Genomic DNA, 25310 nt, shown 5'->3' with positions numbered 1-25310 from the left:
GTAATCGCTGCACTATGGCAATAGCACTACTCAAACGACTATGAATTAGCTCCACTACCACAGAGGCACGGGATGGAGTTGCTGCTGGCTGATTGTGTAGATCGGCAGAGCCTAGGAGTTTCCATTTGGTCTTGAAATGTTGCGTGGCGCTATTTCCTAGGCTTATCCTGCTAAGGAATGAATTCAGTTTGGCTCTTTAGTAACTTTTGTATCTGCAGGGATTTCTAGGTACAGTTTCTTTTCATTCTCTTGGCTTCCGCAGCTTACACGCTCGTACAGATTTTACCCCATACCATCATCTACAAATTCATTAACACCTTAAAAATTTGAAACCACCGGTGTGTTGGTCTGAATCTTATGCAGTCTCCTAAGACCATGTAAGCTCCCACGAAGACGACCATGCTCCAGCAGAGGTGAGAGACTGCAGGCCCGTTACGTGGAGGACGCGGGAAGCCGAGTCGAAGGACCAGTTCTCTCCATCCAAAGCTTTCTCGTTCAGAAGTACAACAGAAACGTCATTCTGAACTCCCAGAATTGTGACGTTTCCAAGAGGGTTCGAGTCTTTGAACTCGCCAGAGGGAGTGGCCTTTAGTGACCGATCGGAAGATGAGAGCTGTAAGCATGTTAGCGTCAGGTCAATTTTCGTGTTGACGTTGGACATCATACCTCTACGGTGAGCGTAGCCTCCTGCTCCAAGCTCTCTCCATCGTCTACATAGAGACTGCCCGTAGCAGTACCATTACCGTCAAGCGCTACCAGCAGACCCCACGGGTTCGCGCGGCTCTCGCTCGTCGTCAAGGCCGGCTCCTGCGTCGGGATGACGTACCCGCCGCGGAGGTAGACCGGGATGTGGCCCAGAGGCGCGTCAATCGTCACGTTCTGTCCGGGAGAGACGCCGGTGACGGCGGACTGGTTGTACCAGTCGTACCAGACGGTGCCCTTGCCGACGCCCGGGAAGACGCCGTCGACGGTGCTGGCGCCTTGCTCGAGGCACGGGGTGACCAGGACCGCCGGGCCGAGCAGGAACTGCCTGTCCGCGCCCGCGAGCCAGGGCTCGTCGGCAAACTCCCACGCCAGCGCGCGCATGACGGTGTCGCCGAGCGTGTGGGCTTTGTAAAAGGCCGTGTACAGGTAGGGCAGCAGGGCGTAGCGGATGGCCATGGCGGACCGCGAGGCGTCGGCGACGGCGGCCCAGCGGTAGGGCTCCTGCGGGATGGAGGAGAGGACGTTGTGGTTGCGGTAAAAGGGGAAGAAGGCGCTGAGCTGCATCCAGCGGGCGCAGAGCTCCATGTCCGTGTTGCCTTCGAAGCCGCACGTGTCGACGCCGAACATGGGGACGCCAAAGATGCTGAAGGACAGGGCCTGCGGGATGGAGAAGAACATGTAGGCCCAGAGGGAGGTGTTGTCGCCGCCCCAGTGGCCGGCCCATTTGCCGGAGCCGGCAAAGGTGGAGCGGCCGATGATGAAGGGGCGTTTGCCGGGGAAGACGGAGAGGAGGGCGTTGTAGGTTGCGTTGAGGATCTGGTGGCCAAAGAGATTGTGGAAGTCGTATTCCTGGGTGCCGCCGTGGTGGGTTGCGTTGGGGGAGACGGCGTGGACGGCGAGGTCGCCTTGGATGTTGTTGATTACGTAGGGCGGATAGTTGACGTTGCGGACGCCGGGTGTTGGCTTGGTGCGCAGGTATGCAGTCGTCGACGTCGTCGACGTAGTTGCTGAGGCTGACGAAGACGAGAGCGTAGCTGCGGGAGTGGATTGCGCGGCTGCCAGGGACGCGGAAACGGCGGAGACGGCAGCGGCTTCGGTGGCGTTGGTCTTGTTGAAGCCTTCGGGGTACTGGAGGACTTCGTTGCCGGGTTCGCCGGGGAGCTGGAAAGGGGGATGAACGGGGTTGAGCGTGAGGTTTCCGCTGCCGCAGCTGCCGACGCAGAAGGAGGAGACCTCGGACATGTCGATCCAAATGCCGTCGAAGGCGACCTTTTGGAACCAGCTCACCATCTCGGTGGTCCACCACTCAAACGTCTTGCTCCGGCCAAAGACGGCACCGACCCAGTCGGGGAAGACCGTGTATCCGGGCCAGACCGCGCCGATGTACAGAGATCCGTCTGGGTTGAGCATGAAAGCGTCGGCTTCGACTCCGCGGTCGTATGTTGGGTAGGCGTCGCTGGCGTTCTTCGGGTTGGGAACGTAGATGGCTGAGTCGACAATGGGAACAAAGTGTTGGCCGTTCTTGTGCAAGTTGCCGAGGAAGCGCGCGGCGTCCTCGTAGCCCCAGGAGTTTTGGTCATCTTCGAAATCACGGTATTGGTTCATGTAGTCAATATCAGCTGGAAAATTGTCAGTTCTGAGTTGTGTGTGGCTTTGAAATATGGATTGACTCACCCCAGAGAGTTTCCAGGGGGATCTTAAACTCGGCAAATTCATCGGCAATCTCCTGCAAGTTGTCCCAGCCGGTATAGCCCCATCTGCATTGATGGAAACCAAAAGTCCAGTATTGCTGCATGGCGGGCAACCCGACAGTGGTCTTTTGGTAGGATTTCATCACCGCGTCAGCAGTCGGTCCAGCGTAGAAGTAGAGGTCAATGGTGCCGCCGAGGCCTCTCCAGGTGATGTTGGACTCTCGGAGCAGGATCTCCTGGGCGTGCGCATTGCGAAGGAAAACCCCGTGGGTGTATGACTTGTAGTCAGCGCTCATGTCCGTAGCGTTGGCGACGTAGACAGCCTCCTTGGTATCGGCGTGGACTTGGTAATAGCGGGTATCGAGATATACCGGATGAGAGCCATAAATGTTCCGGTCAATTGGGTCGCCAGCATCAGCCGCGTAGATTGTACCTGTTTCCTTGAGCCTATACACACAATTCGGTGAAACAGAGCGTTTACTCACGGGTGAGATTGTTATTCAACTTGAAGCCGTGAATGACTTCGCCAAGTCCATACAGGTTGTAGTTCTCGGGAAGCGGCGAAGCAAACTCGAAGAATTGGTCTTCAAACACCAGCTTCGTTCCCGTGGTCGTGAATAACACATCTCCAGTGCTCTTTCTGGACACATTGAACCCGAAGGTTGGCTCGTTTGCCCACTTGAACTCCAAATCACTGTCCGACCCATCAGAGCTCGCCTTTCCGTCTGCAGCGGGTTTCGGGATGAACTCTTCCGGAAGAATGAACCAGGTGTTGTTCTCGGCGCCGAGGTATCGCGGCAGCACCTGTACGTGGAGACGGTCCGTCGCCAGGTAGTCGACGACGAGTGTCAAAGCCTCGACGTCGTTCCCGTACACGTTGCAGGCTGAACCAGCGAGATCGAGGTTGGCAGTGAATCCGTGAGATGTCGTCTGGACGTTTGAAGCAGTGTATCCCGGGCAGACGCTCTGTGGATCCTTGGCCTCCGGATCCTCAATAGTAGGAATGAGATATGCTCCCTCGTCTGCCGACGCGGGGACGGTGAATTGAGAGTGGCTGCTGCTGATCGTGGTCGAGGCCAAGTACTGTCTTGCAAGCGGCCGTCCGAACTCTGCGACCCTCGCCATCGCGCAGAGCGCCATGATGGCGACTGCCGACAGGAGGAAGGGCACGCGGGCGAACATGCTGCGCTGTGTTTCTCTTTTCTCTACTTTCTCGCTAGGGAACTTCTTTGATCGGCGGGAGTAGAACATCCAAAGACACTGAGAGAAGACGATGAAAGCCGCAATCCAACAGATTGAGGTCGTCGAGAGCAATGCTCTGGCAACTGTTCTTATATCCCTCCATCCTGCCCTGTCTATCCAGTTGTTGGGAGTCATTTTCACTCGTAGGATGGGTCGTGTAGCGTTGCAGTCGTAGTCAATTGATTACCAACGAATACTTGCCTCAATTGGTCTCACAGGAAGATAATAAATCGAATCATCATCGTGACCTGCGGTCGTCGGCCAGACTGCGGTGTAGCTTAAGCTTCCCCGCACAGACTAATGCGGAGGGGGGGAGGTGAGTGCCGGGGGCAAGAGATGGGGAGAGATGACGGATAGCCCCCCAGGTGGATCGGTTCTCTGGGATAAGATGACCAGCTGCGGTAGACCGTAGGGCTCAGGTTTCTGCGAACTAAACCGCGAGATGTTTGATGCGGGATGTGAGAGCGAGCTAACGAGATGGAATGTGGAGGATGTGGTGACGAAATGGCAACATAGGTTCGGGAAAAGTGCGGAGTCTTGCGGAGTTTACGCAGACGGCGCGGCTCTAATATCGTCCCATGGTGTTGTCGATCGCCGAAGAGGCGCCCGACCGTGTGTAAGTGAATTACTTACCGCAACCTCATATTTGGATCTGAAGTTGTTGTTTCTGCTGGTGATTTGATAAAATAGTCGCTGAAACTGTTCTTGAAGAGCTCCACCGCTTTGCAGCAAGCATGGGGGTTCTAGCTGGCTATAGCAGGGAGTCCTCTCGTGGGAAGCGAGCAGAGGCTGTCGGATTGACCGGCTTGTGGGTTTCTCCTCTAGGAACTCGTAGTCTCTTGAATACCTTACATTCACTAATAATTGACTAAACATTGACTCCGAGAACTGACGGCAACCTTGTGTTACTGCTTGAATTGAGGTTTCGGCCTGGCAGAAGGCGTTGTTCTTCTACCTGCAAAGACCATGAGGCTGCGGCCTGGGTGCTGCCTTGCAAAGCAGCGTTTTCTTTGCTAGAAGATGCATCGCCAGATCGTGACATCAAGGTTGCCACTCAATGGCATAGAGATTTTAAGGTTGGATACGAACACCGCCATGAGGTCGAAATAGCTGGTCAGCTCTTGGAAGAGGCACCATCGCTACCATGAAAAGCAAAACCATGACCCCTCGTACATGTACGGCCCCAATATCATGTATATGTATAGAGCTATCGAAGAAATACTTGAGCAGCAGACAACAAGCTTATTCTCTTCCGATTCTTCGGGCCAGATGCTCCAGGATAAGCATCAGAGAGTCGTGAGATTCGGTAAGACAGAGACCAAGAACGTCAGCACTTGATTCACATACTCGGTAAAGCAGAAATGGACAATTCAATCAAAATGAATACACCGGGAATTACCATGGGACTCAACGAGTTTCAGAGGCGGAATGCGTTAAATGAACCCAAGCACTACATGTTCCTGGCCTGCCCGCCCAGAACGAAATTCAAACGCAACTCTGTCGCCAATGACTTGCCAGCATTATGCAGCCCGCTGACCCCGACTTCTTCCTCTGCTATTGGATAAACGAAGACCAGCTTTCCCCTGGCGATCGCCCAACGACATGGCACAACTGCCCAAAGTTGTTGATGGAATGTAGACGCAAATTCAATTCGAAAGTTCAGATACCACAGTCAAGTCAGTGTCTGCCAGCTCTTCCATTTGCTGTCAATACTCACCCGTGGCGGGCTTTACAGCGAACTTGGTTCAAGAGCACATATGATGTCAGCGAAAGCCAAAGTTACACAATAGGTGGTTAACGTAGTCGTTCGCGATGACCCCAATCCTAACATGAGTATGTGTTCAGTGGGGTCGAGGTCGACTCGACTGGTCAAATTCGGCTGTTGTTTGAGGAGCACCGTCTGTATTCGGGGACAGAATAATCAGGCTTCCGGGAACCGACGGATGCTATGGTAATAGAGGGATCAAGTTGGGTTTGATGAGGATGGATAATAGTGTGTGTGGTTTTCTCGGTCCACCGGTCTTGAGAGCAGGGCCTAAACACGCAGGGCCGGCGGGTGGATTGACCGACTCATACATAGAATAATCTGGCAGTTTTAATGAAACGAATATGAACTTAGTAGTTTCACGCTGACTGACGCCTAGTCTCCGTTCAAAATAGGAGGCGCTGATCAGACAGTGGGATGTGAGAAGGAGGATCTCAATCCCGGTTATAGAAAGGAATCTTCAATATGTCTAATCCGCAATCCGGCTGGTGGCAGCTGCCGTACCAGAAGATCTCTGCCGGCCATCCAGTCACCATTGCTGGAAGCAACTGTCCATCAATCGGTTTACATTCATGGGTTCTTTTTCTTCGGCCAAATTTGGGTACCATTGGCGATCACACCACTTCATCTCCTGGAATCCGATAATCAGGATATGTTTTTGCCCCTCAAGTGCGGGGAAAACGGATTGCGCAGTCACGGCAGTGTGAAGGTTCGCTACATACGAGCAAGTAATTTGGTCTCGCTGTTACCGATGCTTTACCTTATGAACACAAATTGAACTAAGCATATATGTATGATTGCGTATGACTTTCCTTTGCCTGTCACCCTGGCGAGAATAAACCGGGATGCATCTTACGGATGCGTTGCGGCACGATGAGCTGTGTCTCACCGAATATCAGTCCACTTTAAGAGCATTGCGTCGAGACGGCATAGAAAAGTGTTGGATCCTCCGGGAACTGAATTGATTCTGAGAAGACATATACTTTCTGAAAGCTGAAAGGACAGAAGACTTACGGTCATGGCAGACTCAGACTTTTTCTCCAAACGACGTATCCTCCTATGCTCGACCGTCGGCGGCTTCACTCACGCCGCTCCGATCCTCGAGCTCGGCGCCGTCCTCGCGGCTCGCGGCCATGAAGTACACTTTGGAACCAACTCCGGCCAGGAACACTGGGCCTCAGACTACCCTTCCATCACCCGCGTCCACAGCTTCGGCGCGGCCCTGCCAGACGCCGACGCTGAAGCGCACTACGCACGCATGATACGGTGGCGGCCCAGCGACGGCGTCGGGCCCATCATGCAATCCAAGTACCTGTTCGACTCCTACTGGCCCGACACGTGGTTCCATTTGCGCGAAATCATGCTTGACCCGGATGTCAGGCCCGAAATGATCATTGCGGACTTCTTCGTCGAGGCGGCGGCCAAGGACATGATGATTGAGTTTGGCGTTCCTATCACCGTCATGTGGCCTCAGATGCCCTATCTCCTAGCCCCCGTGAGCTATATACCCGGCCAGCCGGGCTTCCAGGTCGACTTCACACCCACCTCGGAGAACGCTTCGATTTGGTCACGCATCCGGAATGAGATGGTCTTGTTCTGGGCCCTGCCGCACATTACTGCATGGTCCCGTTGGACGCGGGACATGCGGAAACGACATGGCGTCAAGCACTCAGTTCCACTGGCGTCCAAACCAAATCACCTTGTTTTCGTCAACTCGTTTTTTGGCCTCGAGCCTGCAAAGGACTTGCCTCCCCTTATGCAAGTAGTCGGACCGATCCTTGGGGATGAGTACCCTCAACTGGACGCAAATTACAAGGCGTTCTTGGATTCTCACGACAAGACTGTATATGTCGCTCTAGGTACCCATATTGCACTTCCAGAAGCAGAGCTGATGAAGCTGCTCGACGGTCTCGTTATAGCTTTAGATGCTGGACACATCAACGGTGTCATATGGTCTATCGGAAAGTCAGCGAGACAAAATTTTGATAGGTCGAGGCATATCGAACGACCTGAAGGTGGCAGGATGTCAGTCGGCGACGTCCTCGACGAGAAGCACAGCGACTTTCTGGCCCCATCTTTCGCTCCTCAGCGAGCAATCCTCGAACATGCCAATACCAAGCTCTATCTCACTCACGGGGGCGGTTCCAGCGCAAATGAGACCCTATTCCACGGAACTCCACCCCTTATTCTAGGTTTCTTTTTCGACCAGCTCGCCAACAGTGCCCGCCTCGTCGAGGCGGGAGTCGGTCTAGCCATGGACAAGTTCGACTTCACTTCCCAGGAGATATCAGACAAGATCGGCCGTATCATCTCTGATGTCGACGGGTCATTCGGTAGGAATGTCGAGCGTATGAAGAGGATAGCACGCGTGGCATCGCGACGCAAAGAACTCGCCGGCGACCTGATCGAACAAGTCATCCATGATGACGAGCTGCGCTCGGCAGATGGGAGGGCACTCCGACCAATGCACCTCCAGACGGCAGACATGAGGATGCCACTGTGGAAGGCCAAGAACTGGGACCTGTGGATCGTTTCGGTCTCTGCATTGGCGGCCGGGGGCACAGCCTGCTTCCTAGGCGCAAAGTACGCCCGGCAGCTGAATTTAGGCATCAAATTTGTTCGGGGTATCGTGTACAACGCGACTTGAGACAGAGACTTGGCCCGGCAGCCTCCTTCGGAGCATGGAATACTAGATGAACAAACTGCAGATGCATAGAAAACACAACTCTCCATGTACTAATCGATACTGTCGATGCGATTCGAGCTATTCACAAGCTTTTTCGTGATGATGACTTCCATTTGCACAGAAGAGCACGGGAGAAGTGTAAGTCATCTGTAATGAATTTTGCTTATCTTCTTTGGGAATCTACGCCACAAGGATGTCTGCATATTGATAGATCGGCTCTGCTCCTGGCGTTGTCTTACGTGGATCTGTAAATTTTCCAGGTCTTGCTGAACCTCCGGTCTTGGGCGGGAGCGGAGGTCGCAGCCACGAACAGATCCAGCTTTTTAAGGTCGAACCCATGAATTTGAAAATTACTTGGGATGGGAAACTGAGAATCTTATTAAGACCAACATTTCTTTATTACTAAAAAAAGCCAATATCGACTCTGACAAAGTGGCTTGAAGAAGAGCTTGTCATCGTCTCATTTTCATCAAAGCAAACAAGCACTTACTAAACTTAGGCAGTCGACGTCGCGATGGGGATTTCAAATGAGCTGATCACAGTACGGCTAGGAAACCCGGATTTCAAGACTCTTGTATCAGCATGTCTTGTCTTCATGCTAGCCTACGGGGCTTTGAGCATTTTCAAGGCACTTTGGCACGGCTTCACAGGCCCTTTGGCCAAGATACCCGGGCCATGGCTCAATAGAGTCACAGCTTTGCCCTGGATGGCGGCTGTCGTCAGAGGCAAGGCCTTCGAGCAGGGGATCAACTATAACCGCAAATACGGTGACATTGTCCGAGTAGGTGGGTTTTATATGCTTTCCGAACGAAAGAATAATCTTCTTACATCTCATCGAAAAAGCCCCCGATCTCGTACTCGTCTCCGACGAAGAGTCCATCCACCAGATTCTGGTAGGCATGGATCTCCGAAAGAGCGTACTGTACGAAAAGTTCAGCCAAAACGAAGACGGCGTGACCCTCTTCACCATGAGGGATCGGGCGCAGTACCGCACTCGTCGAAGGCTGTTTTCGCACGGGTTCTCCATCAGCTACCTCAAGGGCCTCGAGCCGCTGAAGCTGAGCTGCATCGAGGCGCTTGAGGAGTTCATCGACCACCAGTGCGCTCGGGATGGAGGCGAAACTATCATCGATGCTTGGAATCTGATGGGCCGTCTCGCGTCGGACATCATGAGCGCGACCGCTTTTGGGGGCTCATTTGAGCTGGTGAAGAACGGGGAGCACCCCATTCGCAAGAAGTTCTCCGAGAGCTTCAAGAGAGGCACCATAGTAAGGTTTTAGCCAGAGAGTTGGTATGAAGACGTGATACTGACATTGAGAAAGTATCAACTTCTCCCTTTCTTGAAGTATATTCCCTTCCTACCGAAGTTTCGGGATCCCGAGCTCGCCCAACTGGTCAACGAGATCATTGAAAAGAGGCAGGCCTCTACCGACAAGTTGGCCAAGCCGGACCTGCTCCAGCTCCTCCTCGACACGCACGAAAAGAACCCAGAGACCCTGTCGCGCATCGAAGTGTTTGCAGAGATGCTCGTCTTCTGGTTGGCGGGCAGTGAGACCACGGCTAGCACGCTCACTTTTGCGATGATGTTCCTGCTCAACGACCCAGCTTCCTACCAGAGACTCGTCGACGAGATCCGCGGGAAGTTTCCCATGCCAGATTCACCGGTTTCGGATGACGAGACGACGGATTTGCCGTTCATGCACGCTGTTCTCAAAGAGACGATGAGACTTGCTCCTCCGGCTACCGGCGGTAGGATTACGAGTAGAGCATTCTGACTGTGGCGATTCACTAACCTTCCATTAGGGCTCCAGAGGCAAACTGACGAAGATGTGATTCTGTCTGATCACTTGATACCGGCTGGGGTAAGGCCCTTTACTGCGAGCCTCAGAGGCCGGCTCTGTCTTCTCATGGCTTAACTAACAACGACCAGACCAGAGTGACTGCAAACACCACCGTATTGCATTGGGATGAGAAGCACTGGCCCGACGCAGAGAAGTTCGTCCCCGAGAGATGGCTGTCTGACTACAAGGGCACGGCCGCCAGCGAGAAAACGGCATATTACCCCTTTTCTGCAGGATCGAGGAATTGTATTGGAAAACAGTAAGTCTTCTGACGGTTTTTAGGTATGAATCGATATTGAGAAAGTGAACAGATTCGCGTGGACGGAGCTGCGGCTCACGCTTGTATCATTGCTTCGGCGATATGACCTGTCTCTTATTCCGGACCAGTCTCACGAACTTGTTCATTTCACGGTCCTACATCTGAAAGCGGGAAAGTATATGATTGGAATCAGACCAAGAGCTTAGCATGCTGAGTGGGAATTCAGAGAACATTGAGATATTATAAAACGAACACCCTGCAAGAGATTGACGTTGCACCTTTTGATTGATTTGGTCTCCGCGCTGGGTAGGCCTCAAGCCTTTCACTGGTCGGAGACGGCGAGTCTTCTCATCATGCCAACAAGCGCAAAATCCTGAAGCGATTCAACTCCAATCTCTAGTTTTGGCGCGCTCATGGCATGAGCAAAGGCGACGTCCACCATAGTCTCCTAGATGTTCGTTACGCATGCTACAGCTACTACATCTCCCGGGAGCTCTGTTGATGGTCCATGTCAAAGAGACTTTGAAGAAGAAAAAGGGTTGCGTATCGCAGACATTCATGCCGGGCTCACGGTCTGAGGCGAGCTCGTCAGTGAGTCGTGACCATGGCAGATTCATAGTCGGCGAGGAGTATCGACGGATCTGGAGGGCCCCATCCAAGGTACAGGGGCATGTTCCTGCTGGAAAGCTGGGCGGGACTTACGTAACAGCCTGCACTTCAGCGGATTACCTAATTTTCTTAGAGCTTTGAACCCCTACCTTCCGACAGGGAATAATTTTTCCTTTCCTCATCCCGCTCCCACAATTTCTGTCGGCCTTCACTCCCTCCTCTTCTCTTTTTCTTCACCATGGCAGCAGTCAGAGACAGTTTCCTCGACTTGGAAAAACATCGTCTGCAACTCGAAGACTCCATTGCTAAGCTGCAGAAGGCTTTGCAACACTGGCGAAAATGGGACGCTGAGTACGAGTCCTTGAAAGAGGAGATCGAGTCGGTTCCCCAGCCTGCCAGTCGAGAGGCTCTCGCGCGGATTCGCAGAGACTTCGAGGGCGAGGTCGTCGACAAGAAGGAGATCAATGACCTGTTTGGCAGGATCGATCTGAAGCCTGCCGACCAGATTGTCAACTTGCTTTCGCGTCGCATCGACTATGTTTCCAAGAACATCGCGACTCTTGAGAAGCAGCTTGAGTCAGCGGAACAGAAGCACGCTGCCGCCAGCGTTGTCAGCAATCCTGATGTGCGGGACGAGGATGGCTTGCCTATAACAGAGATCATCGAGGAGCTCGACGAAGAGGGAAATGTTGTATCCAGTCGGCTGCAGCAGCCTGGCGACTCTAGCGCTCAGATCAGGGAGATCCTGGAGAAGGCAGGCGTCAAGGACATCCCGGCCGGCAAGTCATCACAGACGGTGAAGACACAGGGCATCGTGGAAGATCTTACCGACGAGCCTTCCCCTAAGGCATCCGAGTCAAAAGCGCCAGCACAGGACCCCGCGCCGTCTGCAGAGGAGTCGCTCCTAGAGGCAGAGGTTGACGACGCTGTCTCAGTCAAGAAGTCCGTTTCCTTCGCGGAAGACACAAAGCCTCCGACAGAGCAACAGGTGTCAAGGAACGCTCAAAGGGTCGAAGAGATCATGCAGACCGCCAGGAGACAGGAAGAGATCAGCCGTGAAGCGCCCGTCATCCCCGAAGACGAGTCCGAGGAAGACGCTTTCCTCCGCCGAGAGATGCTCAAGTACGGTATGGAAGAGGTTGGCGCAGTGGTGGCTGAACTCAACCTCGAAGATGGCTCTGGCGATGACGAGGATGACTGGGAGTACGAGTACTCTGATCTTGATGACGATGAAGAAGACAAGTTTGGTCGGTCTACTTCCAGCGTCCTGGACGACGGGTACCATGAGCGGATGCTGGAGCTGGAGAAACGACTCGGAGTCAAGTCTCGCTTCACCGAGAAGTTGGAAGTAGACGGCCAAGACTCGGACGAAGACCAGCAAGGCATCGGCCGTATCATCGTGAACCAAGGTGATAAGGTCAAGTCCGTTGAAGCTGCCAAGACTTCGCCTACGACGTCCATCTTGAGGACCTCTTCTCCACCGGACGCGGACGAAAGCAAGAAGAGTGTTCGCTTCGCACAGAGCCTGGACGTCGCTCCAGACACTGTTGCCGAAACTGCCGCCGCCCAGCCAATTGTGCCGCAACCACCGCAAGAGCCCTTCGTGGAACCTCTCAGCGACATCGTCGAGCGCACTGGTCCTGCCAAACAACCGGAGGTCAAGTCCACCCGCAAGGCGTCTCGCTTCAAGAAGCAGAATGCAGCGCCAACTGTCGTTGATGACGGCTTCGTTCCAATGGGCCCACGCGATGTGCCATCACGCTTCATCGACCAAGACAGGCCCACAGCCCCGACGGGACCTGAGGGGAAGACACTGGCAGATACGGTCGTCGAGAAGGAGAGCAAGCCTCAGGACGAGAACGCATTTGATGAGGACTTTATCGACCAGGATCTTGCCGACGAGTATCACCGACAACGGCGAAACTTCATCCAGAAGCAGGGCGGCTTCCTCCAAGAGGACACGTCCGTGGTCCGGCCTCTCGACGAAGCTGATGGTGGTCAGCGGATCAGTAAATTCAAAGCTGCCCGCCTCTCTAAACATTGACCTGGCCGGACCCAGAGCAATAGGTATGTCCCAGACTGTTCTCTCACCTCGACTCTTCCCCAAAATGATGACCAAGACAATATTTTATACAGTTATCCCTATCTCAATCACAATGTGTGGATACGGTTCTAATTTCTGATTTCCTTGTTTCTGCTGCTCAAAATCTGACGATCCTGTGTAAGAAGTCTGGCTAATATCACGCTTCAGTTACCACGGGATACGCTAGCTTAACCATCCATCCATATCTACTGCGATGTCCCAGCCTTCACTTGCCGTGATACATCATGCTAGGTAAGACGATTATTTATTTTACTTTCCTCCCCCCACCCCTCGAACTGATGACCAAGACAATTTTTTATACAGTTATCCCTATCTCAATTTCAAATATGTGGATACGGTTCTAATTTCTGATCTCGACGCAACTGCCATTTTCTTGTTTGCACTTCACTGTCGAGATGTCACGGCTAACGACTGAATTGTTGCAGTTCCCGAGTCAAGTGATCGCACTGGTTGGATTGCTTGCAATCCCTCATTCCTGCCCAGATCTGATCCAGCAACGCCACCCATTCGGACGTGGAGATGTGGATAGAGCGGATAGAAAATGGATTGATAAAGACCTCATGTTGGGCCTCCTGCGCGGTCAGCGATTCTGTAGTTCACGGATCCTGTCGTGTCTTGCTTCTCACACTTTGCTATTGCCAACTAATCCTTACAGTGCTGGTTCGTTGTGATGCCGGAGGCAAATTTTTCACTCCTCTCTGACTCGATCGCATCGATGGGGGACATGGTTCATGTTGGCACAACGGACCGCTTATCAATCTGACAATTGATGGGTTGCAGCATTCAATCTGCTTCACCATTACTAGCGGATCCAAGAGCAATGTCTACGCATGGGCTCTCTGATGCCATCACCTTTTGGCTTTTGCCATTGCCGTGGTTTCGGCTCTTCGTTTCACCCCTGACATAGATAGTCGTTGAATTAGACGATGTTAAATATGCTTCATTAAAAAGATGGCGATTAATCACAAAGTTAAAACTCCTGCCTATGGTGACCTATCGTGAAAGTTTTCATTTTTTGGTTTCTTAATTATTCTTATCAGGTGTGCTACCGCCAAAAGAAGAAAAATCTAGCTAATCTTGGCATTGCTAAAGTCCATCTCTGGGTGCTCGGCCTGGAACTTTTTCAAAATGTCAAACTTCTTCTGCTCGTCCGAGGTGGGCAGGCCTTGCTCCTTTTGGCGCTGGTCCCACATCATCTTCTCAACCATGCCGCGGGTCTCGCCGTCGAGGTCGGACAGCTTGCTCGTATCGGGCGTGATCTTGGACACGTCAATCTTGGGCGCCGTCGTCACGACGTGCGCCCACCACTCCATCTTGTTGACCTTGTCGAGGTGGATCTCCACCGTCTTGGTGCCGTCGGGTGCTGAGGCGAGGGTCCAGGTCGAGTCGTCGACGAGGATCGCGTGGGAAAGGTCGCCCTGGATTTTTGATGCTTCTGTCAGGAAATTTGATTTCTTGCTTTCTCCCAAGAGTTTCTGCGTATTCAAGAGCGGGCCGGCAGAGTGTGTAGGGAAGGGGGGGAGGGGAGGGGTCGTGACTGACGCTAACGATGGGCTCCTGGCCCTTGACGCCGGCCGAGATCTTGGTCTTCTTGATGTCGATGACGAGATCCCTGCTCTTGTAGTTGCCGGGGACGCTAAAGGTGATGTCGACGTCGCCGATGGTCTGCTGCCACTTGTAAGGCAGCGCATTCTGCTCCTCCGTTTCCTTGGCGCGGGCGGCGGCCTCCTCGGCGGGCGTGAGCTCTGTTCGAAGGCATTTGTCAGCATGTATTCGCAATCAATGGCTTCTTTACGAGCCTAGTAGAGCCCGGAATGAATATGAGCTGGAATGGGTAGAAAGCGCACCGGGCTTGTCGTTGTCGGCCATCTTGTCGCAGTTTCTGGTGGTGTTGGGGTTCGAAGGCAGTGGAAGGCAAGCGCAGAAGGCTGACGGAATATTTGGAGGGGTAGCTGCGAGACCCCTGCCGCCTCCCTCACACCCCTGCTGTCTATCTGGAAGCTCCAACCAATCACCTCGGCTTAGGAAATCCTGCCATCAGCCTTGCACGTCAACCTATCTTTCAGCTTTATCGCGATTGCAGACAACCATCAGCGTCACTTGCCCGAGTCAACTTCCTCTTTCTCGCGACGCTGTGTCTTTCTCTTCTCGGTCGTAGCAAGCAAGCCCCTTGTCTGACCAGCTTCCTGGTTCCGATGCCACCTTGAGACAAACACTCCCACTACGCGGTCTCTCTTTCCTCGAAACCCTCCCCCCGAACATCACCACCGCTCCCTCCAAAAAAATGGCAACCCGCCGCGCTTCCTCCTCCGCGACAGCGGCCCCGGCCCCGTCTTCCACAAACGACATCTGCCCCGTCTGCAAAACCATGCGCTACCTCAACAAAGACCTCGAATTCCTCATCAACCCAGAATGCTACCACCCAATGTGCGCAAACTGCGTCGCCCGCATCTTCTCCGACGGCCCCAACCAGTGCCCCTACGCGGGATGCCACAAGACCCTCCGCAAAAAGGGCTTCAAATCAGCCTACTTTGGCGACCTGACCGTCGAGCGCGAAGTCGACATCCGCCGGCGCGTCGCCGCCGTCCTCAACAAGGTGGAAGACGATTTCGAGACGCTTGCCGACTACAACGAGTACCTCGAGTGGGTAGAAACCCTCACCTTTGACCTCATCTCGGGCACCGATGTCGAAAAGAAAGCCGCCGAGGCGCGGTTGATGGAGTGGGAGCAGGCCCACCGCGCCGAGATTGAGCGGAACCGCCGGCTGGCCAAGGAATCCGAGGCAGATCGCGTCGCACGCTTCGAGGCCGAAAAGGAAGAGGCCCGCTTGCGCCGCGATCAGGCGATGCAGGAAGACGCGGCGGAGAAGAGAAAGGAGCAGCGCATGCGCGAGGACATGCTCAACGGCCTCGCGAGCAGCGACGCCGGCGAGGCCAAGCAGACGCTCAACCGCGTGCTCCTTAAGAAGCGCGGGCAGAGCCGCCTCCAGTCCGCCGTCGGGGCCCTCTCCGATGCCACCGGTGCCGCGGCCACGGGCCTGTCGATTCGCGGCCTCAAGCAGCAGAAGAAGCGCGTGCTCGAGGACAACAAGCCGTACGACCCCTTTGGCGGGCTCAAGCTCGATATGGAGAGGTACAAGATGGGGCCCTCGGAGGAGTACCGCAACCAGTGGGTCGACGAGGCGAGGAAGAAGGACGACATCGTGGTGGGCGGGTACAGCGCCGACGAGTACCTCGGTAGGGCCATGTTCGAAGCATTTTCCGGGTTGGCCGTGTTCATTGAGGATGAAAAGGGGCCGGAAAAGGTGGCCACCGCCGAGGCGGCGCTGGTTGCGAGCACGGGCCAGACGACGCAAAAGATGGATGTGGACGACGGCTTGTAGAAAGACATTTCCATCTTTCCTGTTACCTTGCTTACTTTACTGGCTTCAGAGCAGACTGGGATGCATAGCGATGGCGTTTGGGGTTCTGCAGACAATACTTGCGGTATATGATGAAGACCTAGAGCTGTTCGAGGGAAATAATACCCATACTCGATACCAACCAAGCATTTGACCACGTGAAGTATACCTGTATGCAAGAATTACATCTAAGTTATGCTCACTAAATAATACATCTTTTCGGACTCTGACAGCGACGGCCGCCGGCCTCCACCGGTCCCACCATCCCACTGCAGAGCTTTTTGTTTTGTGTGATAACCCTGTTGCCGTCTACCTACGCAGCGTTCAATTGTACAAAGCAGAAAAGGACCCTTGTAAACGCCACGCTTTGATTTGAGATTTGAAGAAATAGTGGTCCCGGTTGGAATGGGCTGGTGTATTTGGAACAGCTGGTCAAAAGCTTTTTGGAGAGCGCTTCTATTATGTTTGCCAGGGGTTTTGCTGGATGGGCCGGGGGAAGACAGGCATCGTCTCGAGATTATCCAGCCCACCACCCATTGGCTGTTGATTATGTTGCCAGCCTAGGCCGGTCTGATGGTTGACGAAGGAACCCTGGCGGAAGGGATTTGTGGTGCCTGTTGGCTGCGGCACGATGGCTCCAGAACTAGTAGCAGGGCGTTGCTGCTGTAGTTGAGAACCGGTGAAGTTCTTGGCGAATGGATTGGTACCAGTCATCATTGGTTGCAACGGAGCGATCGTGGGAAGTTGCTGTGTCTGTTGCTGCGGCTGAGACAGGAAAGGTGAATTACTCGGAGCTGGTGAAAATGGTTGCTGGGCTTGGGGTGAGGATCTCGCAAAGGGGTTTGTAGACTGCCTCTGCATGTTGGGGCTCGCTGGGTTCGAAAATGCGGTATTCGTGGACATGCCCGTTTGCTGAGCCATCAACATGGACGCCCGGAAAGGATTAGTGATTTGCTGACCGGCCTGAGGACTCAGCATGCCTGTGTTGCCTGTTGGGAAGCTTGCCACCGAGTCTTGCGGTATTGAGCCAAGTGTGCCCGGCTGAAAGTTGGGCTGGGGTGTGAACCCGCCGAACCCAGCTCCGGTAAAGCTAGGTTGCAGCGGCTGCGGTGGTTGCTGCTGCTGCTGCTGTTGTTGCTGAGGCTGGCCAAACGGATTTGTGCTCTGAGGCTGGTACGGATTAGAAACGAAGCCTGTTTGTTGCGGCACAAATCCGGTCTGTTGAGGCCCGAAGCCATTCTGCTGGAAACCAGTAGGTTGCGGTTGGAAGGCACTGTTGTTGGCGAAGCCGGTCTGCATGGGCATCTGTTGCTGTTGCTGGTGCTGCTGTGCGTTCGCAGCCATCGTTGTCTGGTTCTGTTCGATGGATTCGAAAAAGTCTATCAGATCGGGGGCAGGACCCTTGGCAGTCTCGGTTTTTGGTTGCGACAAGCCATTCGTGCTCGGGAAGGGGGTGTTTGCCGCCGGCTTAGAGTCGAATGCGCTGGACGTCGGTTTCGAGGTCCCAACCTTATTCTTCTTGCCCTGCTGCTCAGCAATGTATTGTCTTCGATTGACTTCAAAGTCTGGATCACCCAAATATTCCTCCAGCTGGCGGCCCAAATTGACCGGCGCGTGCTTCAGCTTAGGAACCTCAACTCTCGTTTGATGCTCGTATTGGCGTGCGACACTGAGGTATTGCACCACAAAATCCGTCTGCTTCGTAAAGGTGCGGTAGATCGCCATCGCTCTCTCAGCATCGACCTTGGACATCTCAAAAAAGGTGCCTTTTCATATTAGCCACAAGCACATCCTGAGGTGTTGGGTCGGCTCACCGAGAATGTTAATCATTCCTTGGTTCAATGCCTGGAAGAGAGCCAGCACATCGAGCACGAGTAGTCTGAAGACGGTGACTGTGATTTCGTTTTCGATTTCACCCTCGAGAACCTGTATAATATCAGTAGCTGTCACTCTCCCAGAAACCCCGCAAGACAAAGTCGAAGACTTACATCGCATTTCAAAAGGGCCGTAATCTGACTCTGAAGAATCTCTGTCTCTCGCAGGAGGCCCTTGTCGACCGACAGCTTCTCCAGCCTGGATTCCTTAGTTCGCACCCAATCACACTTCGTTTCTCGGTATGCTTTAGATCTCGCGGCGAGGTAGTTGGCGTAGTGCCGGATGTTGCGACCTTGTGTCTGGGCTGTAGGATGTTTTTAGAAAGCCAGTCCAACAAACCTCGATCTGTGCCTAATCGTTAGGGTGTTTGACTAACCATCGGTGAAGCTGCTGATAGCAAGCGTGTTCGGGTGCCTGGACAGATAGGCAAGTGTGACATCGGGCGAGCCTTCACGGATCATCAGATGGACGGTGATCAAGCTCTTGAAAACGACGGTCCATGTCGAGTCTCGTAAACGGAACTGCAAGGCGCGAAAGACCTCCCCCACGCCCGCTTCGCCAGCATGTGTCGCAACAAGGATGTGTTCGATGTATTTTGTCTTGGGCGGCGCAGCCTGGGAGATGGAGTTAGCACCGTGACTGGGGGCAACACGCTGAGCTGCCGGCGTGGCTCAAGCCTCTCTTTAACCTACCTTTATCTTCGTGGCCCCCTTGACAGATTTTTCGAAGGAGCTCGACATTTTGTCACTGTGTTCAAGCAATTCGCTCAGGTCAAGATTCCGTGATAATCAGGGTCGTGAAGGTTGGCGACAGAGCAGGCTAGTCGTGGTTGGCGGATCGGACGAAAGTCGCACGAAAGTGGAAGGCGGCGATCGAAGAGTCCGGCCGTCACGGGCCTCGATCAAATATCTTGATGGAGACGATCCTTTCAACGGTGTTCCAACAAGAAGAAGCCGCGAGCTCGTCAAGAGACGGTTTCGGGTCGTTGGCAACAGCGAGGAAGGGTGTCGGTGATGGGGGTGCGACAGCGTTTGGTTGCAGCCCAGGTAAACCCTCAACTGGGCGAAATTGGGCCCCGGTAAGCTTCAATGCAAGAGGGATGATTCGGATCCGGAGTATGGACCTAGGGCCATGACAGGGTGTTCGGAGGGCCTGTGTTGGGGGTTCGGATTAAGAATACAGGATTGGATATCGGTTATCGTGAAATAAGCCTGATTTGGCTTCGTTGGGTAGGCCGGGAAATGAAGGGCGGACAACGCCAGTATTGACAATGGCTACGTTGGTCGGGAAGTGAAGTGGTGGGATGGCATGGGAGTGGAGGTCGAGGCGGACGGGCCACGGTCTTGATTTGGAGAGGTCGGCTGGTCGGGCTTGGGCTGGGCTGAGCCTACGTAAGGCGGCCTGTTGTGGTGGTTGTGGAGGACAGGAGGAGGTGGAGGGAGAACCGGACTGGAGAGAGAGAGGAGGTGCCGCCGCTGGCTGTGCTGGCCGTGCTGGCTGTTGGCTTAACGTGCGCTTGTTCGGGTGGGAGTGGCCGGCGTTGTCTCCAGCAGGTTATGTCTGACAGCCCGAGGTGCTGGTGCCCCAGTCCTGCCCTGCTGACTGGCCCAGCGGGAGCCAAGTGCAGGTGGAGAGTACGTACTTCCCGGTCAGGCCGGTCGCAGCGGTATGTGCATAGGTAGGTACTGTGGTAGGAAACCTGGAACCTTGCGCTGCGGGCTGATGATGGCGATGATGCGAGTAACTCGGCAGCCGTCGCCGTGGAAGCATTCCAGTAAAGTGAGGTGGCCCTGGCCCTGGCGTTGACGGGTGCGACTGCGACTGCGACATGACCGCTAAAGAGATTCTCCAAGGGGGTCCTCTCCTCAGTCTCCTGCATAATTATCACTCACTCAATCCCATCAGTCTTGCATTAGTAGCATGTTGATTCAGATTAGCGTCTAATTCGCGCGTGTGAGGTGGGCCGCAGAACGTGACCCCGAACACCTCCTTAGGAACTTTACGGATACCTTGCAAGTTACACTTCAACCTCCGCCGGCGTCGAAGCGATGCAGCTTTGTGCGTGTAAGCCTTTGAGGTGCATGTCGCCAGTGTCGCCAGTGTCCCGTCTCCATGCTCCATGCTCCCAGCTCCATGCTCCATGACACGGACGAACACTGGCAGCTCCGGTGAGCCGGGATCTTCCAACGACCTGTCGAGGTGTGTGTGGGGGGAGCAGATGGCGAGCCTGGAGAAGCAAGCATGGTTGATTCTCTGCCATTGCTGGCCATAGATCAGTCTGATGGCCTCGCTGATCTGATCTTCATGACAGCTTCATCATTCAGCCTACCTACACTGGCCGTGTCGCATCATAGTAATTCCCAATTGATTTACGTCGAACGCTGTTGATTCATTTGCAACCCCCCTCCTCGTGCTCGACACAACTGTAACACTTGTCCCGCGAACGGCACCATAGCTAATTGAAACACTCGGGGAAACATGGGGGTCGCTGAATCATCAAACGGAGGCATCTCCATCACATGTAGAGCAGCAGCTGCAGGTTCTCGGACCCCTTCTTTTCTGCGCCCATCATCGGGTCTAATTGATTCAATGAAGTCTAGGAATGGCTGGCAAGCCGCTCAGGGCGCCATCCCCGTCAATGTGTAGGCAATGACGGGGTCAAAAAAGTCTACAGTACACAGATCGATTCCATCCTCCCTCGGCTGTGTCCTCGATAGCGATTCGCCTTCGTCCATTCTTATACCGCTCCGGCAGAACTCAAAAGCTTCACGGACACGGGAGAGCATCCTGTGTTTTCGCCAGCAACCAACCGCGATCTCTGGCTGTAGCCGTGTCAGGAAAGACGTATCGACGTATCCGACAACTGACTGCGCCCTCAAGGAAATGTATGTTGCGCCAACTCAGAGAACCCCTCGGCCTCACTCGACGCCTTGAGGTTCCCGGTTGGCGGCGTGCCAAGCCCACAGAATTCTTCCATTTCGTGAAAAATCAGATTCGCCTTTCATCGCGTCCGATACTAGTAACAAGGTCGTGTCGAACGCCTATGTCATGGCCCCCTCCGCCCTCGACACCTTTGCCCTGAAGCCACCAGAAGGGGAGAGCTTGGATGCTTCAGACGGAGGCAGCAGCATCATCTTATCCACGTGGCTATCATCACCTGTAAGATCGTCCAATTAGCTTTCTCTTCGTTTTGCATGTGCGCGGATTGCGCTTGGGGTGGCTCGAGGGGGAAGGACCAAACGTACACTTTTTTGAAATGGAGAAATCATAAAGAGGAAAGGAAGGAAAATTTTAGGAGCTCACTGCAAGAATTTTATATGGACGCGAGGATCTGCCCCGCGCTAATCACTTTTTGGTGGAGACCTTCTGCCTCAGGTGCCAGCAAGCGCCAGCTTAGGACCCCAGAAAGGTGCCATGCAGCAGCAGCAGCAGCCCACCACCGTCGCAATTCTTGCGGTTTGGCTCCGACATCGTTCCACCGTCTTGCTGCATTGAACTATGGACCTAAGCTGTGATAGCTTCAAATGTCACAAAATCACACCTGATCTCATCCACCCATAATCCCTCTCCACTACGCCATTGTGCCCTGTCGAAGCTGCAAATCTAGCGCCACACGTTTAATATTTGACCCAAGCTTTCTGCGTAGTCGACTGTGCAATTCAGCTTAGCCAGACCTTCCCAATGCTTCGCCAATGCTGTCGCAGTAGAGCATTGGCTGCCCTGCGTCCGCGCACAGTACAGCCGCAACCCGTCGGTCAATTTTTCTCTCTGCTGCGCAACTCAACATGCGGTCCTACCAATTGTTCAGGTCAACAGGCCCGTCACTTGTCAACGACAAAAACCCAGCGTGCTCAGGATGAGTCGAAACACACACAGTTGTCGGAGGAATTCAAGGAGTGCTGTGAGCAAGTTCAAGAATAGCGAGATACCATTGAAGCTTCTGCTGACTTGCAACAAATAGTTGCACTCCCCGAAATGTCCTCCCCCGAGACATGGAGTAAACCGGGCTCCTCGATCGTCGTGAGCGGACACATCGGCCGAACAAGAAAGGTCGGCAAGAACTTGGCCTTTGCCCACTTGGAGCGCAACGGAGAACGAATTGGCCAAATTTGTGCCAAGGGTGACAATGCGGCTATCCTGGGAAAGATTCGTCCCTTCAGTGCTGTTTTGGTCAAGGGTGTTACGACGCATGCATCGGGTGCATCGGGTGCGACTCGGTTCGAGATAGATATGGACTCGATACAATACCTCAACCCTTTCCCCAAGGACATTATCATCGGTCCTGATACCGTCTTTCCGCCAGAGCAGCGACATCTGCAGCTGCGCTTCCACAAAGAGCTGAAGGAGAGACTGCGCTTCCGTGCCCAGCTCAAGTCGTCAATGGGACAGGCGATGGTAGACAGGGAATTCATGGATGTCGAGACGCCCATCCTCTTCAAGTCCACTTCAGAAGGCGCAAGAGAATTCATTGTGCCGACACGGCGACCCAGATACGCCTATGCGCTACCGCAGAGTCCGCAGCAGTACAAGCAGGTCCTGATGGCCTCTGGCATGGGAGGCTACTACCAGTTTGCGCGATGCTTCCGCGATGAAGATCATCGCGCAGACCGTCAACCCGAGTTCACTCAGGTATGTGGCTCGTATTGCCGATGAGTTCAGACAGCTAACATTATCTTAGTTGGACATGGAAAAATCCTTCGCTACAGGCAAGACCATCATGGAGGACGTCGAATATGTGGTCGGGCGTGCCTGGGATGCTGTAAGAGAGCAGTATGTCATGGAAGTGGGAGAAGACTCATTCGCGCCGGTCAGGAAAGCATCACTCGAGGTACGCGATTCTTCGTCGTTGCGAATGCGATGGAGTAGAACTAAGAGCTGACACAAAATAGGACTGGAAGCAAAGTGTCCAGGACAGTGCGAAAGACGACGCGAAAGCACCTCACTACCAAGAATACCCAGTCATCTCTACACCGTTCCTGAGAATGAAGTACACCGACTGTATGGACCTATACGGGTCTGACAAGCCGGATCTGCGCATTCCCAACAGAGTAAGTTGCTCACCATGGAAATGCTCTAGTAACCGCTAACAGTGCCCAGATAAGTCGTGTTGACGAGAACCTGAACAAGGACTTTGTCAGCATGATCACCGACCTCGACGCGCCCATTGTCGAAGTTTGGAAAATCAGCCCACACGAAGACGCTGACAGGCGGGAGGTGTGGAAGTTTGTGACGGAGTTCATGGAGAACCTTCCCAAGAGCCTGTCACAAAACCCAGACGGTGCTCCCACAGCCTTGATGTTCGACAGCAGTAAGCCGCTCAACGGATTCTCTGCCTTGGGTCCCGAAGGCCTGGATAGCATACTAGGGGCGCTCCCTGAGGATGCTGGCTTTTCCTCGCTTGAGAATGGAGACATTGTCATGTTCCAAGCGCGCAAGAACCAACCCCAGCAAGGAGGCTCGACGAAACTCGGCGAAGCGAGAATCGCCTTGTACCACGCCGCCGTCGAAGCTGGCCTCCTAGACCGGGACGACAGCTTCAAATTCCTCTGGGTAACCGACTTTCCCATGTTCACCCCGGAAGAGGAGGGCGACGTCGGGCAAGGCGGGGCATCGGGCTTCTCGGCCACCCACCACCCCTTCACGTCGCCTCATTCCGAGGAGGACTTTGAGCTCCTCTTCAAGGACCCGCTCAAGGCCAAGGCCGACCACTACGACCTCGTTCTCAACGGCGTGGAGCTCGGCGGGGGTAGCCGCCGTATCCACATTGCAGAGATCCAGGAGTTCATCTTCCGCGACATACTCAAGATGAGCCAGGACAAGATCAAGGAGTTTTCGCACCTGCTCAAGGCGCTACGTGCGGGATGTCCGCCGCACGCTGGCTTTGCCATCGGCTTTGATCGTTTTGTTGCCGTCCTGAGCGGCTCGTCCTCTGTCAGGGACGTCATTGCGTTCCCGAAGAACAATAACGGCGTGGACGAGTTCGCTGGAGGACCGGGCAAGATGACGAAGGAGCAGCTCCTGACGTACAACCTGCAGTTCCGGAAAAAGGAATAAGCAGGGTGAGTTGCTGAACTCCCCTTTCGATCGATAACTGTACTATTTCAACTGTCACATACTGTAAAATTATATGTAAACTACTTGTATATCACAATATGAATAAATACTGCCTAAAGTGCAGTGTTTAAACATGACGGAGCGCACTTGCCATCATCACAGCAGGACTATTCAGGTTTGACAGCGGGAAACAACGTATTATATCTCCGTCAGATAGGTTGCATGACGTGAGCGCTCCTAGTAATACAAGTAAAGAACCTCCCAAGGGCATTGTCTTCCGCTATTCCTCCTTCCCCCGTCTCACACCTCCTCCCAGCACAGAAATCCACGCCAAAGCACTTAGGATCGCTTCCACTGTCCAGCATCTTCAGCACCCTTGCCGACCGAGTTCAGTGCGCCCGAGAGGCCTTGGCCGAGATTGGCAATGCCGTCGCCGACGGGGCGGCCCGCGGAGCCGGCAGCGCTGGTGATTGTGTCGCCCACACCCTGGGTCGCGGCGCCGGTGACGTTGCCGACGGTCCTGGTGACGCCGCCGACGGTGTTGCCGAGGGCCGAGGTGACAAATTTGGCGGCGCCAGTGGCGCCTGCATTCTGATCACTGTTTCCGACGGGCATTTTGGGGAAGACGTGCTTGTATTGTTGTGAGGCTGGTGCGAGTTTGTTTAGAAGTGGGACGTCTTTGACTATTGTGGGGTTGTTGTTCTTGTTGAACATGCGAGGTGTTTTTTTTTTGATTGGAATTTTTTTGTTCAACACTGAAAGCGCATACAGTGAGGTCGATCGAGGTGGCTGAAGCCTTCTTATGGACCGCTTGGTGGGTGCTTGGTGCTTGTCGTGAGGATGGGACGAGGTGAGCCTTCCAGAGCCTGTGACGTCAGAGCTGCAGGTTGCGGAAGGAGCTCAGGGATCCCCCCTTGCCCGAAGAAGCGGATCGCACCTATCAAAGCTTCTATTGACCACAATTTCGTCGTCAGATTTGACATCACAGCACCACGTCTCAAACAGGGAGGGGGTGCGACCGTCCGGGCTGACGACATATTCTAGCCCGTTGGAGAAGGAAGCCCTTGGATGCGCCATCT

At 54.0% G+C, this 25310-nt stretch overlaps 9 protein-coding genes across 9 annotated transcripts; 5 read left to right on the top strand and 4 right to left on the bottom strand.

Moving 5' to 3' along the window:
- Positions 1-367: 367 nt before the first annotated feature.
- CORC01_03474 (glycosyl hydrolase family 31) lies at positions 368-3773 on the bottom strand (the record flags this gene model as incomplete). The annotated part of the gene is made up of 4 exons (XM_022615124.1): positions 368-613; positions 667-2324; positions 2380-2829; positions 2882-3773. The coding sequence occupies 4 exons, from the start codon at positions 3771-3773 to the stop codon at positions 368-370; spliced, it is 3246 nt and encodes a 1081-aa protein (XP_022478302.1).
- A 2648-nt stretch (positions 3774-6421) lies between these two features.
- On the top strand, positions 6422-8050 carry CORC01_03473 (uncharacterized protein; the record flags this gene model as incomplete). Its single annotated transcript, XM_022615123.1, has 1 exon — positions 6422-8050. The coding sequence occupies one exon, from the start codon at positions 6422-6424 to the stop codon at positions 8048-8050; it is 1629 nt and encodes a 542-aa protein (XP_022478301.1).
- Positions 8051-8603: 553 nt separating this feature from the next.
- On the top strand, positions 8604-10193 carry CORC01_03472 (uncharacterized protein; the record flags this gene model as incomplete). Its single annotated transcript, XM_022615122.1, has 5 exons — positions 8604-8874; positions 8933-9357; positions 9412-9838; positions 9893-9951; positions 10020-10193. 5 exons carry the CDS (start codon positions 8604-8606, stop codon positions 10191-10193), a joined length of 1356 nt encoding a protein of 451 aa, XP_022478300.1.
- An 843-nt stretch (positions 10194-11036) lies between these two features.
- CORC01_03471 (uncharacterized protein) lies at positions 11037-12842 on the top strand (the record flags this gene model as incomplete). Its single annotated transcript, XM_022615121.1, has 1 exon — positions 11037-12842. The coding sequence occupies one exon, from the start codon at positions 11037-11039 to the stop codon at positions 12840-12842; it is 1806 nt and encodes a 601-aa protein (XP_022478299.1).
- A 1127-nt stretch (positions 12843-13969) lies between these two features.
- Positions 13970-14771, bottom strand: CORC01_03470 (CS domain-containing protein; the record flags this gene model as incomplete). Its single annotated transcript, XM_022615120.1, has 3 exons — positions 13970-14320; positions 14445-14647; positions 14750-14771. The coding sequence occupies 3 exons, from the start codon at positions 14769-14771 to the stop codon at positions 13970-13972; spliced, it is 576 nt and encodes a 191-aa protein (XP_022478298.1).
- Positions 14772-15186: 415 nt separating this feature from the next.
- Positions 15187-16284, top strand: CORC01_03469 (CDK-activating kinase assembly factor MAT1; the record flags this gene model as incomplete). The annotated part of the gene is made up of 1 exon (XM_022615119.1): positions 15187-16284. The coding sequence occupies one exon, from the start codon at positions 15187-15189 to the stop codon at positions 16282-16284; it is 1098 nt and encodes a 365-aa protein (XP_022478297.1).
- A 477-nt stretch (positions 16285-16761) lies between these two features.
- On the bottom strand, positions 16762-18917 carry CORC01_03468 (ANTH domain-containing protein; the record flags this gene model as incomplete). The annotated part of the gene is made up of 5 exons (XM_022615118.1): positions 16762-18068; positions 18117-18228; positions 18291-18481; positions 18554-18791; positions 18870-18917. 5 exons carry the CDS (start codon positions 18915-18917, stop codon positions 16762-16764), a joined length of 1896 nt encoding a protein of 631 aa, XP_022478296.1.
- A 2941-nt stretch (positions 18918-21858) lies between these two features.
- Positions 21859-24231, top strand: CORC01_03467 (tRNA synthetase class II; the record flags this gene model as incomplete). The annotated part of the gene is made up of 5 exons (XM_022615117.1): positions 21859-22078; positions 22139-22806; positions 22856-23005; positions 23067-23225; positions 23275-24231. 5 exons carry the CDS (start codon positions 21859-21861, stop codon positions 24229-24231), a joined length of 2154 nt encoding a protein of 717 aa, XP_022478295.1.
- Positions 24232-24570: 339 nt separating this feature from the next.
- CORC01_03466 (uncharacterized protein) lies at positions 24571-24945 on the bottom strand (the record flags this gene model as incomplete). The annotated part of the gene is made up of 1 exon (XM_022615116.1): positions 24571-24945. One exon carries the CDS (start codon positions 24943-24945, stop codon positions 24571-24573), a length of 375 nt encoding a protein of 124 aa, XP_022478294.1.
- Positions 24946-25310: the final 365 nt, after the last annotated feature.

The sequence above is a fragment of the Colletotrichum orchidophilum genome (genome assembly GCF_001831195.1).
Source record: "Colletotrichum orchidophilum strain IMI 309357 chromosome Unknown Scaffold_21.1, whole genome shotgun sequence".
Classification (NCBI taxonomy): domain Eukaryota; kingdom Fungi; phylum Ascomycota; class Sordariomycetes; order Glomerellales; family Glomerellaceae; genus Colletotrichum; species Colletotrichum orchidophilum.
Note: the sequence above shows the minus strand (reverse complement) of the source record. Positions and strands in the feature narration are given on the sequence as shown.